At 39.2% G+C, this 17,508-nt stretch overlaps 1 protein-coding gene and 1 long non-coding RNA gene across 7 annotated transcripts in view; both read right to left on the bottom strand.

Annotated features, from left to right (window-relative positions):
- LOC118685845 (uncharacterized) overlaps positions 1-17,508 on the bottom strand; it is a 77,481-nt gene that overhangs the window by 54,287 nt on the left and 5,686 nt on the right. For 3 of the 6 annotated variants that reach the window (XM_036381539.2, XM_036381540.2, XM_036381536.2), the window contains one exon: positions 13,572-15,150. The exons of 1 other annotated variant lie outside the window; for it this stretch is intronic. Coding sequence is in view for 4 of the 5 variants with exons in the window: in XM_036381540.2 (XP_036237433.1) it covers positions 15,074-15,150 (77 nt within the window). In the remaining variant the exon portion in view is untranslated. Of the gene's footprint in view, positions 1-13,571; positions 16,263-17,508 lie in introns of those variants that run through there. 2 more of the 6 variants (XM_036381538.2, XM_054514538.1) reach the window with 2 other exon arrangements.
- Positions 953-5,625, bottom strand: LOC129046655 (uncharacterized). Its single transcript, XR_008508302.1, has 2 exons — positions 4,535-5,625; positions 953-2,830 (listed from the first exon to the last, which is right to left on the bottom strand). It is a non-coding gene; the product is annotated as an uncharacterized LOC129046655 (long non-coding RNA).

Here is a 17,508-nt window from a genome sequence, read left to right as displayed (position 1 = left end):
AACACCCTGGATTGAACTGCAGGATATGCTATTTGGTGAGCTGCCTTTCAATAAATTTTCCTATGGTTATTTTCTCTGGATTGGACAATCTGTTTAATGTTTCCTGCTCTTTCAAAGTGGGCCATTATGTCTGGGATGATTTCAGGCTCCTAATGTGAGTGCAAGTACTTTTAACAACAAAGTCTTTACTGTGCTGGAGTGAGTCACTCCCGGCCAGCAGAACTGTTTGTTAAAATTACTGCCAGTTCCTGCATTATTTGTCAAAAATCACTTCTCACCAATTCTATTTACTAGGAGTGATATGCCCTCCCTGAACATTTCTGCTAAAAAACCTCTGCTCAAGTCTTCCAGTGCTTGATGAGCACAACTTATAACACCCTCCACACACCCCCTTTATAGCTTGGTATCTATATTTGCTTTGCTGTGTGAAATCAGCCTATCTTCAATTTTTTTTCACTAAACAAACCAACTATAATTTACTAGTATCAGATAATGCTCTCAAATTCTTCCCTCTTGCTCAATAAACTAATCTGTCAATATATATATTTAGCAATGTCCTGTAATATTCCCACAGAGATTGGTCCCACTTGAAACTTGTAAAATCACATCCAAAATTTCAGCTGCAGCAATAGATGCAGAAACAAACCAACACACCACAGAAATGAAGTTATAACAGTATTTAAGTGCTGCTGCTCTCTAGGAAGTTTTCTGGATTTCTTAAAAAATATCAGGGACAACCAAAAAAAACCAAAAAAACAAGAACAAGTGATGTGTGTGGGAGAATGATGGACACAAGATATTAATTCTTGGAATCTGTGAGCTGTAGTGTACAAAATGAAGCCCAGAGCCATATGTTTTGGAAGTGTTAAATAACACCAACTCTCCTTTCCAGCAGGCACAAACCAGCCAGCTAGACTGGGAGATGTCATTAAATGAAAAGAAAAGAATAGAATTATCAACTATCAACTTTATTTTTCTTCAAAGAACAGTACAGTTTCTTATCTCAGAAGCTACAGATATGCATAACTATGGCCTAATATTAAAGATTTACAGGTTATAAACTCAGAAGACAACAACATGTTCACTTAATGTGAATTTGGTGCAATTCATGCACTTTCACAGAGCACTTCTTGCATCAAGGCTTTTGTAACTTTTGACAACATTAGGGCTCTTCCAGAAAAAACCCCAAAGACTTGAAATGATGGGGAATCAATAAGCTGCTTTAGTGATCTGTTACACAGAACCCCCATGGTTTCAAAGTGTGTGTTTCATTTCCAAAACGATTTAAGTGATTTTGTCCATTGGCTTTTGCCATGCTTCTGTCAGCCAGATTAAAGAGCTTTCCATTATCAGAAGTCTTCTCTCCATGTTCCTACTTACAGATTAGAAGGTGACTTAATCATAATCTTTCCTCAGGTAAACTAAACAAATCAATATTGTTCAGTCCTTGGCTGTAAAAAAGGCTTTCCAGACCTCTAGAAACCCAAACACTCTCTTGGACTCACTACTTCTCAAGGCGTGGTTTCATATCTGAAATATCTGACATATTTTCTGCTCCTATTTGTATGATTTCCCTGGTTTTATTGAAGTTTCTGTAGCTTAAATCAGGCCACCTCACCAAAGGGTTCAGAACATTCTGTGAAATCAGTTTTTTATTGATATTATTTTTTATCAGTGAAAGCTCTTGTTGATAAATGATGTAGGGGTGCAGTCTGACTACTTACCCCATTTATAATCCAGATTTTATTTAGGTTTTACAGAGTTATGATAGATTTTGTTCACATTTTGTTTATAGACTCCTCTCAGAAAACCACTAAAATACTCTTCCTCTATGATCTTGGATGTCTTTTCCAGGAAATGATTTTATAATTTATTTTTATCAGAGTTTCACATGCTGCTTCAGCTTTTCACTTCTGGATGGCTTTTTGATAGACAACATCTGATGACAAGGCTTGGAAAATACTATGACTTGATTGATTGATTGATTTGCTTTTAACTGAACAGGTTTGGGGGTCCTGGTCTGGCTTTAGTGAGGCAATATTTTCCTCTGAAATGTGCCAAAATAACTCATAGAGTTTACATCCTGATTGGGCAAAGGCTGCAAATACCATGGGATATTCTCTTTATTTGCAGGTACAAGAAGTGCTGACAGTATTTGTCACAGCTGTGGGCTTGTTTCGCATCATTGCTAAAATATTTCCAAATTTACCTCATATGGTGGAGTAGCCAGAGATATTTTCACGTGGTTCTCCTGCAAATGAACAGCAGGAAAGTCTTTTGTATCTCTAAGCCTAAAGGGGACAATGTAGGGAAGAGTCTCGTTATGTTGCCAAATATTTATATATATATACTTTAAAACTTCTCATTTACATGTGTTTCAACAGTCTTACAGAAGGTGGTAGCAGCTACCCTAAAGAAAGCTTTGAGCCTCTTGCATGACTTCCTTTTCCAGGAAATACATGTCTTTTTTTTTCAGCTGGAGACCTCTTTGCTCTTTAATCCTGTATAGGTTTTACAGAGGAAGCAGTTGAATCACTCTTTTCAAGTGAAAATATGTTAAAGAATAAGAACATTTCATGGGTTGTTCATGTGTTTACGACCAAAAAGTCAAATTTAAATCAGAATCTCAGCACCATAATCTTTTAGCAAATGTTACCAGCTGTTCAGCTCCACACTTTCTTCCTTCTTGAAGTAAGTAGGAAAGTGAAAATCCATCATATCAGTCAGCTAGAGGTTCTTAGTCCCTTTACCTTGACAGATGATACATCAGAGTGCCTGCCTTTCTGGAAATTTTAGTTTTAATGGGCTGGGATCCATCTTCCTGCAGATACTAAAATAAAAATATGCATCAAGTCATTTAGATGACTTAAGCCTATATATATAGGCTCACTTTTAGATGTTCTTCTGAGAAATAGGACTTAATTTTTCTTCCATGTCTATTTATTATGTCACACACAGCCTATTTTTCTTCATTGAAATGGCCAATGAAAACAGCATGGCTGCTCTGCTATTATGACATCCTTCCAAATGCTAACAAGTGTGAAATTATTTAAAAAAAAAACAAACTAGAGGTGTGTAATAGGCAGAAAAATTCATCTCAGTGAAATTCTGAGAAATTTGCCAACAAAATTAATGTAAGAGAGGAAAAAGAAATCATGGAAGGACAATTGAAAAAAAAAGACCCCACCCACATGGAGAAATATTTTCTAAGTGTTTCACAGTAAATTGGATATCAGGAAAATTCCTTCTTCAGGCACATATAATTCTTTATTACATATAAACCTAAATTACATGTATGAAATAGAAATACATTGTTTCCTGTGTGGCATAATACCTACTCTGCATTCTTCCCTCATAGCTGTGCAGAGCCCTGCATGACAGAGTGTGGATGCTAAACATCCTGTTAGATGATACTGTAATAAAGATCAATATACAAATTTACTGCAGTAAAGACAAGCAAATTATCCAGGGTTGAGTGTGGCTTTTGAACACTATAATCTTTGTCCACACAGCAGCAAAACAAGGTCAAGCTCTGAATATCTGAAATGCAGGAAGTAAAACAGCCTCTTTAATGAGGATTTTTTTCCACATAGGTGTGGTAATGGGAAATAACAGACAGATCACACTGTAGATTTCAGGTAACACAGGAACAGTCCTGGAATTAAGGGTTTTAAATTTTTTTCTCCCCTTTGGCAAATAAGAACTTCTTTGAAAAGTGAGCTGAGACCTTGTGCCTCATGTACCACCCAGGGTGGCTTAATGTCTCTGGGGCATTTGACAGGAATAAGGGATGAGAAAATGAGGGAAACAAATGGGGGGCGTTTTTATCCATGACATTTTGTATTGGTACTTTTCATACAGAATCATCAAGGTTGGAAAATCCCTCTGAGGTCATTCAGTCCAACCCTTCCCCCAGCACTGCCAAGGCCACCACTGACCCATGTCCCCAAGTGCCACATCCACATGGCTTTTAAACCCCTCCAGGGATGGGGACTCCACCACTGCCCTGGGCAGCTGTGCCAGGGCTGGACACCCTTTGGGTGAGGAAGTTTTCCCCAATATCCAAACTAAACCTCCTGGTACAATCTGAGGCCATTCTGTCACGCTCTGGTTTTGAGAGAGCCCAACCCTAAATCTGGGGGAAGTTGCCCCAACCAGGATGGCTCAGCTGGAGCCTCCAGTGCACCTCTCCAGCAAGGAGTGGCTCCTTGGCTTTGTGCTCTCACCCCAGCAATTCTCAGCTCCAGATTTTTGATCCTTTAACTCATTAGGACTCCAAACTTTCCCAGCATTCCTAAATTTTTCTCTCTAACTGTCAATTTATCCTGGATCTCCACCCTGTCCCTTGGACAGCTCATCAAATGGAGAAGTATCATATTGAAATTCAAACATCTATTATCTTATCTTTCTGTAAATCCTGGTTTGCAGCTCTTTTTTCTCATGTAACCTACTCACGCTTTCCATTTGCTCCTTGTTTACTTCCAACCTCTACCCTGCATTAACAGCAACAAAAATACTAGAAATGCCTAATTACCTCATTTCATTTTTGTTATTGTCCGCGGACTGAAATATTTTCTTGTGATAATTCATTTTACTTTCATTTCTAGTCAGCCTGGCAAAAAATGAAAAGAAAGATTAAATGATTGTGACTTGAAAGAGTATTTGTTTGACCTTAAACAAAGTAATTAGAATTCTTTCTTAAACCCTATCTTTTACTATAAAGAAATTGACTTTTTAAACACTACTTTTGGTTTGAAATGATCCTTTTCAGCATTCTCCTTTTTTTTGAAACATTATGCATATATTTTGCTTGATATGATTCAGCTTTTTATTTTCATCAAAAAGATTTGATAGAAAAATTTACCATACTCAGAGACATAAATGGACCACAAAATGTTTTAATACTTTAATATGTTCATTTATGTGCAAATTCAGACTTTATGTCCAATTTAATGTGGTTTTGTTTGAATCTATAAAGTTTTCTGGGCAATGATGCCTCCATTTAATGTTTGTGCAACACCTGCCACAACAATGTTTGGACCTTAGTGTGGATTTTTTATTCATAGACCAAACCAAATGCCAGGAAAGGATGGAAATTTTCTACTTTTCCTGTCCTTTCCAGATTTAAACTTGGGTCAGGTATCTCTCAACAAATGTGCTGAACAGAAATATTCACATGAATAAAAGCCTTATTTATACAGCCAAGTGGGAGCACTTAAGGGTTGTTTAACTTCTAAGTACAATACTATTAACAAGGACATAAATTTTGCCAAGAATGTTGGCAAGAGAAGATGTATTCCTTCAAGGATTTATCTGCACCCATTAGTTTAGACCTTTAGCAAGATGTTAAACATCAGAAAAATTAGTTAAAGTGTCACTTTAAGGGCCTGACAAATGTTGGAGAGGGTTTGGACAGGAAAAATCACCTTTTGGTTTGTTTGGTGTGTTCTAAATAGCTCCCAAACCCTCTGGGACATGAGTGTGCAATCACTTGAGGAATATTGAGTTGGCTGCATGTGGCTGCTGTTGGGAGATGAGGGTGGGACAGAAAACCAAACACAACTTGTTGTGCTTGTGCCACCAGAACAGGCAACTACAAAGGGCCACCTAATTTTGGGAGTTTTCAGTCTTGTATCCACAAAATAACAATGATCCTGAATTTTAAGCTATGATGGAATCAAAGAATGGTTTGTATTGGGAGGGAGCTTAAAAACCATCTTGTTCCACCCCTGCCATGGGCAGGGACACCTTCCACTAGCCCAGGTTGTCCAAGCCCTGTCCAACTTGGACACTTCCAGGGATGTTTGGCTTCTTCATGCCATCAGAGGCAAATTATTGAAGAAGCAAAAGACAATGGCACAGCATTAGCTGTGTCTCCAGTGCTCCTCAACTGAATTATATGACAATTTTTGGAGACTTAGGGCTTCCAGCTGTATGGAAATGTCCCATTCAGTGGCAGAAACGCTGGTGGGGAGCAATGATCTCAAATTTCTGGTCTATTTTCAATTGGGATCTGCAGTGCCCTTTTCTGGTACCACACAAAGGACAGCGGGTTTTAGTATATCCTTAGGATATAATTTAAAATAACTGCACTAATTATTCCTAGCTGAATGATCCAGTCAATTTGTTAAAATATTTTTATTATCCCTTCCCCCTATCATCCTGCAGCACTTTGCAGCTTTGGGACTATAACCAGCAGGTTTGGGACTACAACCAGTGAAAACTTATCACCTGATGAAACACTGTTGGTTCAAGTTGATAGGAGGAATTGCCTAAATATGAGGAATCAATTTTAAGCCAAGGGTTGTACTTTTAAAACCACTACTTAAAAAGGACAGGGTAATGTAATTACTCAGGGATGTAATTAGAAACATTTCAGTGATGGCTTGAGTGACATTTCTTGCTTTGCTGTGCATTTTGGAAATGTTAGACCCTGATTCAAGTTCTCAAAGGAACTTTTGTCTTGAACTTTGAACTTGGTAGAAGTGGAAAAAAAAGCTGGCAATTGCTTTGAGGGGATGCTCTTCTGAGGCTCCCCAAAATGCCTTTGCTACAACCTTGCCCTGTATTGTGGCCTTTTTTTCAGATTGAAAGGGAATTTCAATCAACAGTGTCAGCTTGACCAAAGAGCAATCAGGCTTTGGATCTTGAAGAGATTTAAGGCAGCAGCTTCTAGAGACACAGTGATATTTGGGCTAGGACTGACTTCTGGCTCATGTTCAAAGATTTGGCTCTGGGATAACTTAAACTGACACAGGGCAGGGATGGATGGGATATTGTGAATTAGGAATTGTTCCCTGTGAGGGTGGTGAGCCCTGGCACAGGGTGCCCAGAGAAGCTGTGGCTGCCCCTGGATCCCTGGAAGTGTCCAAGGCCAGGCTGGGCAGGGCTTGGAGCCACCTGGGACAGTGGAAGTTGCCTCTGTCCATGGCAGGGGGTTGAATTTAGCTGGTCTTTATGGTCTCTTCCAACCCAAACCCTTCCACAATTCTATGACAGCTTAAAATTCAGGATTGTTGTTATTTCATGGATGAGACTGAAAACTCTCCAAATTAGGTGGCCCTTTGCAGTTGCTTCTTCTAACAGGGGTTTTGTGGCCAGATGTTATCTTATAATTGCTTTGGTAGAAACCCAGTGAAGAAAGGTGCTTTTTGAAGGGTTAATAAACATGAACAGAACAATATGAAATGGATCAGGATAGAAAAGATTCATTGAGGGTCAGTGTTATGGATTGTTCTGGATGAACCTTAGGAAGACAAAAGGGTTTGGAATTGAATTGGGACTACAGCTCTAAGAACAGGTTTGAGTTTGGCAATGTAAAATCTCAAGCTTTTCATATGTAGGATCTGAACCTGCATTTATATCTTTAATGGAATGCTTTTATTTTTTAAATAAAACACATTTCCCTGGTATATTTGAAAGCTCTTCATGGTAGGAGAACAACTGATATTTTTAATGACTAGCTGTTCAGAAAAAGCCTTGTACACACAAAAAAGCTGTACATAAATTTGCTTCTGTGTAAACAAAAGAAAAATTGAGTATTTTCAAGGCTGTATAACCTGTTCTTTTTTCCCCCTATGTAAATCTGAAGGGTTTAGCCTCTCTGTAATTTGCCAAATCAAATGTTCTTTCCCATTATCAGTGATGGATGGAATGTACAGATGTTTCATCATCCTTTAATACTGAGAAAACCCCTCCAGAGTTTCTCCAGACCTCCTTATCTGTTATGTAGTACCTGTTTAAAACTATGACTGGTATTTTTTTTTTAATATATTAAATCCTTTCTTTAACAGGATGTCATTGATTATTTTTTCTGTTTGATTTTTTTTTTAATGTCTGGCCTTGTGGGGTTTGGGTTTTTTTAAATTGTTTGGAGGAGGTGTGGGGTCTGGTGAGGTATTTTGGGATGAACCTATCTTTCACTGGAGGTAGTATCAGTTAAAACCCCTTCTCTCTGCCCCAGGCTTGGTATTTCTGGTGGCCCAGCTGAGCCCAGGGAAGGGTTAAAGCTGTGTTGTGGCAACTGCTTGGCACAGGGCAGCGAGTCCCCAGCTCAGATGACACTGCAGCCACTGTGGGAGAGGGACTGGTTAACCACCAGTGCCTCAGAGGAAAGCTTTGCCTTGCACCCTGTGACTTGTTTTTCTTGCTTGTGACACGGCGCAGGCTTTTGTTTAAAATTTGCATAATTTTGTAGCTACAGTAGTTACAGACTTTAATCAGCAGTAAAGATAAAACAGTGTCGCTTTTGTTCCCTTGCTAAAGCTCTTTTCATGTGGTGTCACCGGCTGCTCAACAGCCACATTTAGCCTGGGTGTTTTGTCCAGCCTGGCCAGTCCATGGGAGAAAGAACATTCCTCATTTTTTTCTTACTACAGCAAAACATTTTCCACACATTTTCTCTCCCATGTTTATGAGCCACAGAATTCCCAGAATGACCAGGTTGGAAGAGACCTTCAAGATCACCAAGTCCAACCCAGCCCCAAAACCTCAACCAAACCCTGGCACCCAGTGCCACATCCAGGCTTTGTTAAACACACCCAGGGATGGGGACTCCACCACCTCCCCAAGCAGCCATTCCAGAACTTTATCACCCTTTCTGTGAAAAAAATTTCCTGTTATTCAACCTGTATTTCCCTTGATGCAGCTCGAGCCATGACCAATCCAGGAGTATCATCCATCCTTGCTCATCCCACAGCTGTGTATGACCCCCCAAAAATGTCAGAGCACAATTCCCCCACTATTCCACAACCCTCTCGCTTGGCTGATGGACCTGATCTGGCTAAAAACTCCCAAATGTGAATGGTGGAGGAGGAGGTCAATTTGATCCCTAACAAGATACTCATGACAAAATCAGGTAGGAGGATTTATTTTCCCTTCACACCAGCAGATATGCAGACCAGAACCAGCAAGTGCCAGTTATAAATCTTATTCGAATGGAGTAACCCAGCTCTCTCCCATCTGATGATTTGGCCCTTCATTTCTCATTGGTAAGAAATAAATAAACTTTTATTGATAGAAGAAAGAAAAATGCTCTTAAGACAGTCCATCAGTTGCGTAACACTACTTGGATTAAGATGGAAAAACTTAAATGGAAACTACAAAATTTAAATTTCTTATCAGAAATTAAGAGCAACATGCTTCCTTCTTTCCCTCTATGTGCCTGACCCATTTGTTGTTAATTTTTTTACCATACTGGAGATTATTGAAACAAAACTGAATCAGTGGACTCTGGTTGCATTATGCTGTTTAGGGACAGTTTTGTGCTCTCCTCATAGCAAGGGACAGGAAAGAACCTGACATTTACCTCTGCTGTTTGCCAGGAGCCAGCTGGTCTGACAGCCTATGTGTATTAGCAGGACAACTGGCAAAGCCAAGCTTTGTGTAGCACGTGCTCATTTCTTGCAGCGAGGGGGTCAAAAACCTGGCACAATAAAAAATGGAGATAGTTTAAGATTTTGAGGAGAATGTATAGAAAATATAGGACAGATATGCACAGAAAGGAGAGTCTTTTAATGCTATTCATAGAGGAGCTTATTCTGTGCATAACTGAATAAGGAGGTCCATTAAAATGAGCTTTCCCAGAAAAGCTGCAATACCTTTTCTGTTTTAGTCTCTCATACTTAAATAATTTTGAGTCTATTCTTGTTCGTACAGAGAAGTCTATAGCTGAAAGGTTTTTCTTCCCTCTCTTTAATTTGTGGTGCAAGAACTGATGTCTCATTCTCATTAGTGTAGGGTTTTGTCTGGGAAAGGGTGTTTGACCTTATAGGACCAAGAAGAATTTGGCAAGAGAAGAGGTAATAAAGAACTTGGGTGCCTTAAGTTGATACCTGATTGTAAGAGTCCCTAACAGAGGGATATTGCTATAGACTAACTCAAAGGAGTGGAAATTAGGACCCTAATTTTATGGCATTTGCTGGAACCTTCTTGTTTGCTGAGCAGGAGGAGAGGATAAGCAGTGCCCAGATCTCCCGTTTGGCATGAGAAATGAAGAGCTTGGAAACCATTTCTTGCCTGAAACTGTACTCTGCTGATCTGCAATCTACTTTTCCCTTCAGCACTGGAAGATGGCATCTCTGATTTCCACTTTCCTGACACTGAAGTGGTTCTGGGATGAAATGTAAAGGCACATAAGGCTCAGAAGGCACATCTGAGCCAGCATGCAGGAGGTCTGTGTGCCAGCCAGAGCCAGCACCTCCTCTGCGGTGCTGCAGTCCCACATCTGTGCACACATAATTTTCCAAGTCTCTATCATTATGGTCATTTACTTCAGCCATTTAGATTGACTCATTAAAAAGCTACCCCTTCGTCTTCCCAGATGAGGCACATTTAATGGGTATCTTACACAACCTCACACCTACCAGGGTTGCTCTGAACTCACATGAAGGGCAGCTCAGCTCTGTTCCACCACATTTATCTGAGCATCCAAGTCCCATTTTGAAGGTGCCAAGTGTTCTGTCAATTACTATTCTGGTCACTTTTTTTGAGTTTCATTACAATTTCTAATGATACAGTTTTCAGAGGGAATCTGGAGATAAAACATGGATGAGATTAGGCACTTTTTCAAGAGATAACCACTGTCACCTTACAGAGAAAAAAAAAATGCCCTCAGTGTATTAGAATGTCTTGGAATACCTGAACGTTTGCCTACTAAGGAAACACTCCTGATACTTATTGGTTGGAAATAACATTGCAAAAAATGTCCAAGAAGGGAGATGTGAGATGCATAACAGGGTATTATTTAAGCTTATTTGCTCAATATCTGACATTTACAATTTCAACCTCTATCTGATGTCCATGTAGGTGTAACTCATCAAATTACCATGTAATTTACAGCTTTATAATTCCCTGCAACTAATAACAGGCACAAGAATTAAGGTTTTAAGTGAGCAAGTGGAGGATCTTGTGGCAACTTGTGCTCACTCCTTCCCTTTTCACCCCTGCTAATCCCATTAGGTGCTTTGTAATGTCACATTCAGAGCACGTTATTCCTTTATTCTTACACCACCCTGTGCTGTGGGCAGTAGCCTGGAGCCTCCCTCCTCTCACTCTTTTAATGGGAAACAGGGAGTTTTTATCAGGAGGCAAAAAAATAAGGAGCCAGTACACAAAATCATCAAATTATTGCACTTTTGCAGCACCAAAGAAAAATATTTCAAGATAATTTGCCATTAATATATATTAGACCACATCCGTTGCTCTGAGTTTAGGCAGACCAAGGTCAAAGGATATCACAAAATACAGGATTTGGACTCTTTTGCTGTGTTAGCTCCTTCTGTACCTTTGGGATTTTCCTTTTAAGAGGGACCCACGTTGGAAATGCAGACTACGTAAGCCTTGACCCACTTTTGGGGAAGAGATGTTATTATACATTACCTTAAAAGGCTCTTAAGATATTTTTGGCCACTCAATACATAATGAAAAAATATATTCAATACTTTAATGCAGCATATTTCTTAATAGTCTAAATGGGTCAAGGCACCACACCCACACTGACTTTAGATAATGCTCATTTTTTCTGCTTGTTTCCATGTCTTTTTCTTAAATCATTAGCAAGATTTTAAAAGCATTTACAGTGTCAAATAAATCACAGGTTTGAACTACTCTGACAGCATTTTACTCTTGGGTAAATTGAGATATTATCAGCAACAGAGTTGAGCACCTTGTGGGATGCCCTGTATTGGCACTCACCTTCAGAAAATCAGACACTAAATGGTAAATTTTGCTTTTTTTGTTGATTCTTTCCACATCTTCTGGAACATCTTTTTTTTTGTCATTTGCTCTTATGATTTCTATGACCCTGCTGCCTCAAATGTTATCATTTGATCACATCTAGTGCAGCAGTTATCATTTGATCACATCTAGTGCAGCAGTTGCTGATATTCTTAGCACTCATGTCTTTTTTTACTGGTTCATTTACACCTGTTGAGCCTTGAAAGGAGCTGTGCTACACAAGCTGACTCCCAGTTTTAAATGTATTTTCCATGTCTAGAACCCAGCTGATTGTCTTAGTGACAGCAGAAATCTGGACACAGAATCACTCTGTATACTACCAAGACATACTGGCATTTAGAGAAAATAAATATATGATAAAAAGCACCTGATACATGTTGTTTTTCCACTCCCAGCACAAAGCAGTGCAATAACAGGCACACCTAGATTTGTGCTCAGCAAGTACCCTGTCCTTGAGCCAAATATCCTTTAAGAGACTCAGGGCTCCCCATAAAACACTTGTTTTCTCATCAGCTTTATATAAATAAGCAATTTCCCAGAAGCACTTTCAATTTTACTCCCTATTACTCCAAAATCTCCCAAGCCCATATGCATTTATAACCTGCTAAGGGGAAAAAAAAAAACATTGAAGCATTAAAATACAAGTATAAAATAAGTGTATCTTGGTCCTTCAACTCAATTGCAAAAGTTGTATTAATGTCAGTGTGTGTGGGTGGGAGGAAAGAGTGAAGTTAGCTAGAGCTTGAATATATAAAAAAACAACAAACCAGGAGTTTTTCCTAAAATTTCATGATTAGAATCACTTTTCACAGGGCTCTGTGACATCTCATCACAGTTCTACTGAGCACTTTTCCACGCTTTATGTAACTGAGACAGCTCCATGGCTTGGGGTAGAAAAGACCAAGAGAAAAGTCTGTGTTCTATTTCTTTGAGCATAAAGCCTTTCACCATGTGCTGAAAAAATGTAGGTACCACTGGCTCCTGCAGTTCCTCATCTCCTTGATCTTAAATCTGCTCTTTTCCAGATGCTTTTTCAGAATATTCTACCCTCTGTTGCTTTTATTTCAGTGTGGTTTCTGCTTGTTTCTCGCTTTGGGATGTTCCCTTTTCCTTTTTTCTCAGCAACTTCACATCACCAGAAAATAAACTGCCACTAATCAAATGATTTCTACTTTTTTTCTGACAAAATTCAAGTATTTATTTCTGCCACGTTGTAGTTCTTGAATCACTTTGAGAGACTACAGCACAAAGCAAGGCAGATGTCAGCCCCTCTGAGGAGATGCATCAGTTGATAATCTGTGATTAAACCCATGCTTAACTCATGTATAGGACACATCTGGGTTAATTTAAGGGAGGAATATATATGAATTTCAATTTAAGAAATTGCATGAACTGTAATTCAGCAACTTTATTGCCTCACACAAATAAATTCTATCTTTGCCAACTCCTTCTCCATCTATTCTTCTGATGTAAAAAAAATCCCAAATCTGAAAATACCCAGTCATTTCAATACCTCTGAAGGAAAAGACTCAACTGCCAACTTGGTAAATATCCCCCACAAAAAGACACTTTTTTTACTTACAGTGGTCCACCTGCAGAAAATTAAATGAGTTCCTTATGTGGGGTTTCATCAATGATGTCTGCATGATAAACCTGTGCTAGTTTTATGTCTTTGAGATTTCACCTGATTCTTATTGACAAAGGATTAGATGCAATTCCCTGTATCCACTTTGATTTCACTTAGATTTTACTACTGAAACAAACCCCAAAACCAATAACATTGTTGGCAATGGCTGGTGCTTGTTGACTTCCAGTTCAGAAACCACTAGAAAAGGTTTCACCAATGTTAAATGACTTTTATTTTTCAATCACTGCTATACAGAGTAGCAAACAGAGTCAATTAAAATAAGAATACTGTATCTAATGACATTACTTATTTATAAGACTAAAGCTATGTCCTTGTGGGTTTATGGTTATGCAGATCCAAGTTACAGCATTTGAAATTAGTCTTCATCTTGACTGTGGCAAATAAGAAATATTTTTTTAAAGCCTGGAAATTTTTTGTTTGGACAGAAATGGCTTCATTTTGACATATTTATAATACAAAACAAAGCTAAAAGATTTGTAGGAACTGTCATAGCAAAATGTTTCGCTTTAAATTGCCAAAATTCTGTTATGGAAATCACTCAGGTTTTATAAAATATTTCATGTAGTTTGCATGAAGAAATCATGAAGTGGAATGGATCCTAGTTTCCTGTCAGAGAAATTCCCCAATTAGGATATTGGTAGTTTTTTTCCCCCACATTAGTGCAAGTCCTGTGACCACTCTGGTTTGCTGTGTCCCTTCAATATTTCTGAGCAGGTTCACCAATTTAATGAAAAAACATTTTCTGTTTTCTTTCTTTAGGTTTTTGGGGGTTTTTTTAAGGGGCAGTTCATTCAGCTGCTATTTAAATAGGAAGAATGATTTGACAATGTCAATATTCCTGCAGTGCCATTCCTGTTTTAGGTGTGCTTGATGTAAGGCCTGTGAGCCCTTAGGTACCACTTGACCTGACTGACCAAGAGCTACAAACACTTTCAGAAGCAATAAAGCCGCATAATTCAACGAACATTTCAATGAACTGAAATGTTCACAGCATTTCTGATACCGAAATCAAGGTTTTTATCTAAATGTGGCACCCTTGTTTCACAAGGAGCATTCTTCTCACACAATTCTCAGGTCCATGTGGGTTTTTGGAACGTCATTTTCCTTCTCTGTGGAATTACCTTCATCTCCAGGCTCCAGAGGATGAGCCTGCTGCTGGATAACTGCATAACCCTGGGATCATTCACACACACAAACACAAAAAGGAATTATTTAATGAGGACAGGGCAAAGGGGTGTGGAATACTCCATGCATATTGCTCATGATCCATTAATATGTTCAGAATGAAAACCACCTGAATTTTATGGTGCTGCATTGTTCTGTAGATGAGAAAAGATTTCTTGGTTGAAGTACATGACCTTTAGTGGAAAAAAAAGGGTTTGACCTTTCTTAAAAAGTTAATTAACAAGGAAGACTCTGTAAATTAGGTCAAAACATCCATTAAGATTCATGAAAATTCCAGCTTACAACACACTGGTCACCACCAGTAGTAGCTCCTGTCATCAGATGTCTGTATTTTAGTTTTTTCCTTGACTTTTTTTCCTCTTCTTTTACTTACAGAACCTGCTCCATTAGAAAAATTAGCTTTCTATCATTTTCATGACTCATCAAGGCCTGAAGGAAGAAACCAGAATCATCCACAGTCTTCTCATTTGTGACACAGACTATTAACAACTTCATTAACTTTCTTCAGGCCATGTTTTTGTTCAAGGTCTCTTGTGCATTTTTACAGGAGTTACTGGAAGGATAAGCATTGTCTTGGGCTTCTGTCAAGAGGAAAAAAAAAGGAATTAGAAAGTTTACATTCATTAAGACATGGGAAATGATTCCTGTAAACATTACTGTAAGTGAAACAAATCTTGGTCACTGCTTTGTGCTCAAAAGATAGAAAATAAATTTGATTGCATTTCTTCTCATTAGGTAACAATATATCACAACCATCTGCTTTAACCCTTTTTAAGCACAGAGAACCACTGATGTGGAGCAAACCAGAAGCTATAAACAAGTAGAAAAGTTTCTAAACCCGAGTTTCTTATTCTAGACTACCAACATGTAACATTATATCAGATAGAAATAATCCCTGTCATGTTCTGTCCTCTATAAATCTCATAAAGGCCACAGGAGATTGCATAATAAGGCCTGAGAAAGGATCAAAATTTAGCCCAATCCTCAGGACATGGAAGAACAGGACTGGGATACTGAGGAATCCAGCAATTTTCACTGTGATGAGCAAGTACTGGACAGCTCTCCATCCCACCTGGGTGTAGAAAGCACAGGAAGATGTAATAGTGGAAAAAGCAGAAGGTTTGAGGGCAGTAACTTCCCTCAAGTGGAGCAAATCCATTGGCTGCTTTCTTCAAGAGCAGAATAGTTCCTGAAGTGGATGTGCAGCCGTGGCAGCACAGAAACCCTTCTGCCCCTCACACTGACCATTCTGGAGTCAATCTTAATTTGTGACAGTTACATTAAGATCTGGATGTTAATCCTTCTCCCTATGCTTTCTTTGGCTGGGAAAAGAAAGGGATTCTGGTGACAGGGAAGTTCCAGAAGACAACTTTTACCTAGTTCTGCAAAGGCATGAGCCAAAAATACATCCTGCAGTGCTTAATCTGTTCACCTTCTGCCTCATTCCTCTGCCACCTCCTGTCCCTTCTCTCACACACTCAGCCCAGCTCCCTCCTCCTCTGGCATCTCCCTCTCCTTGCTCTTCCCTCCTGGCCAAGACTCCCAGAACACAAATTCTGTGCACAGATGAACCACACTGAATTACAGCTTGCATCATCACTGTTTACCTCTGACAAGTTTCCTTAATTGAGATCCCCAGCAAGAAAACAACGATCCTGGCGTTGCGTGGGCTTCCCAGGCATGGACAGATTTCCTGTTGTTTTGATGCAGTGTGCAAACATAAGAAAATAGAAGTTGTTTTTCAAGGAGCTGACAACATCAGCAGCACGGGGCATGAAGTGTTTACAAACAACAGATGGGAGACAAACAGCTCGAAGGTGGGGGTCAACGTGGGAAACAGAACCCTCTGCCTAAGAGCTGCTTGTCTGAACAAGGGGCTTGGAGGAAAGAAGAGCTCTGAGGAGAGAGAGAAAATGATTTGTTTTTCTCATATATGTACAATTAAAAAAGCTCTGAGGTAAGAGAAATGGAGGCAGCTTTAAAGAAGTCAAGTTAGTTGTTGAAGAAGAGCAGAGAAGATACATTTCCCTGAGTCTCGGTCTTTGAGACAGAAATATGTTCATTTTATCAATGTGAGAAAAAGAAGTTATGGTATTTGAACTGAATATTCCAAATTTTATATCACATTCTCTGAATATATGCAAAACTTCTAAACCCTTCTTTCTCTATCCCCCTTCGAAATAACTCTATGAATCTACTGCAAAGTGTCTTTGCAATTAAAGGTGACAGATGATCTCCACTAACACACAACCCCCTGCTCTGATAATTGGTGGCATCAACTGAAGTTCAAAGGAAAATTTTAACAAAATTTAAAGCCCGTTCCTATGGTTTTCAGAAGAAACTCTTTAAGGAAAAGGCCTTTTAACAGCCTGCTCTGGTGGGCATTGATCTGAGTCCAACACCAGCAAACAGCAGGCGTACTCTCTGTGTTTCTTCTGAATTTTTAAATTCAGCTTTCTGAAAGCAGTGAAGGTATCTGCCCCATCCTCTCTGGCATTAATAGACAGACCTCCTGTGGTTCTTTCCAAGCAAACTGCATCTGCTGCTTGCCTGCAAGTCTCTTCAAGGGTCTGAGGCAGGCTAAGTCCCTGGATGTTCAGCCTGGCAGGTTCTTCTGAGCCAGAGCAAGGGGTGGCAGAGGCCTCTGTGTCACAGCCCACCTTGCGAGTGACTGTGGTATTTTTGGGGTCCCCCATCGTGGGGAGGAAAGATGAATCTGACTCCATGTTCTTAGAAGGCTAATTTATTATTTTATGATATTATATTATATTAAAGACTGCTGTATTAAACTATACTAAAGAATAGAGAATGGACACTTACAGAAGGCCAAAAAGGTAATAATGAAAACTTGTGACTCTCTCCAGAGTCCTGACACAGCTGGCTGTGATTGGTCATTAAGTCAAAACAGTTCACATGTCTCCAAACCACATTCCAAAGCA

The sequence above is a fragment of the Molothrus ater genome, chromosome 4, assembly GCF_012460135.2.
Source record: "Molothrus ater isolate BHLD 08-10-18 breed brown headed cowbird chromosome 4, BPBGC_Mater_1.1, whole genome shotgun sequence".
Lineage (NCBI taxonomy): Eukaryota > Metazoa > Chordata > Aves > Passeriformes > Icteridae > Molothrus > Molothrus ater.
This window is presented reverse-complemented; position numbering and strand designations above follow the sequence as displayed.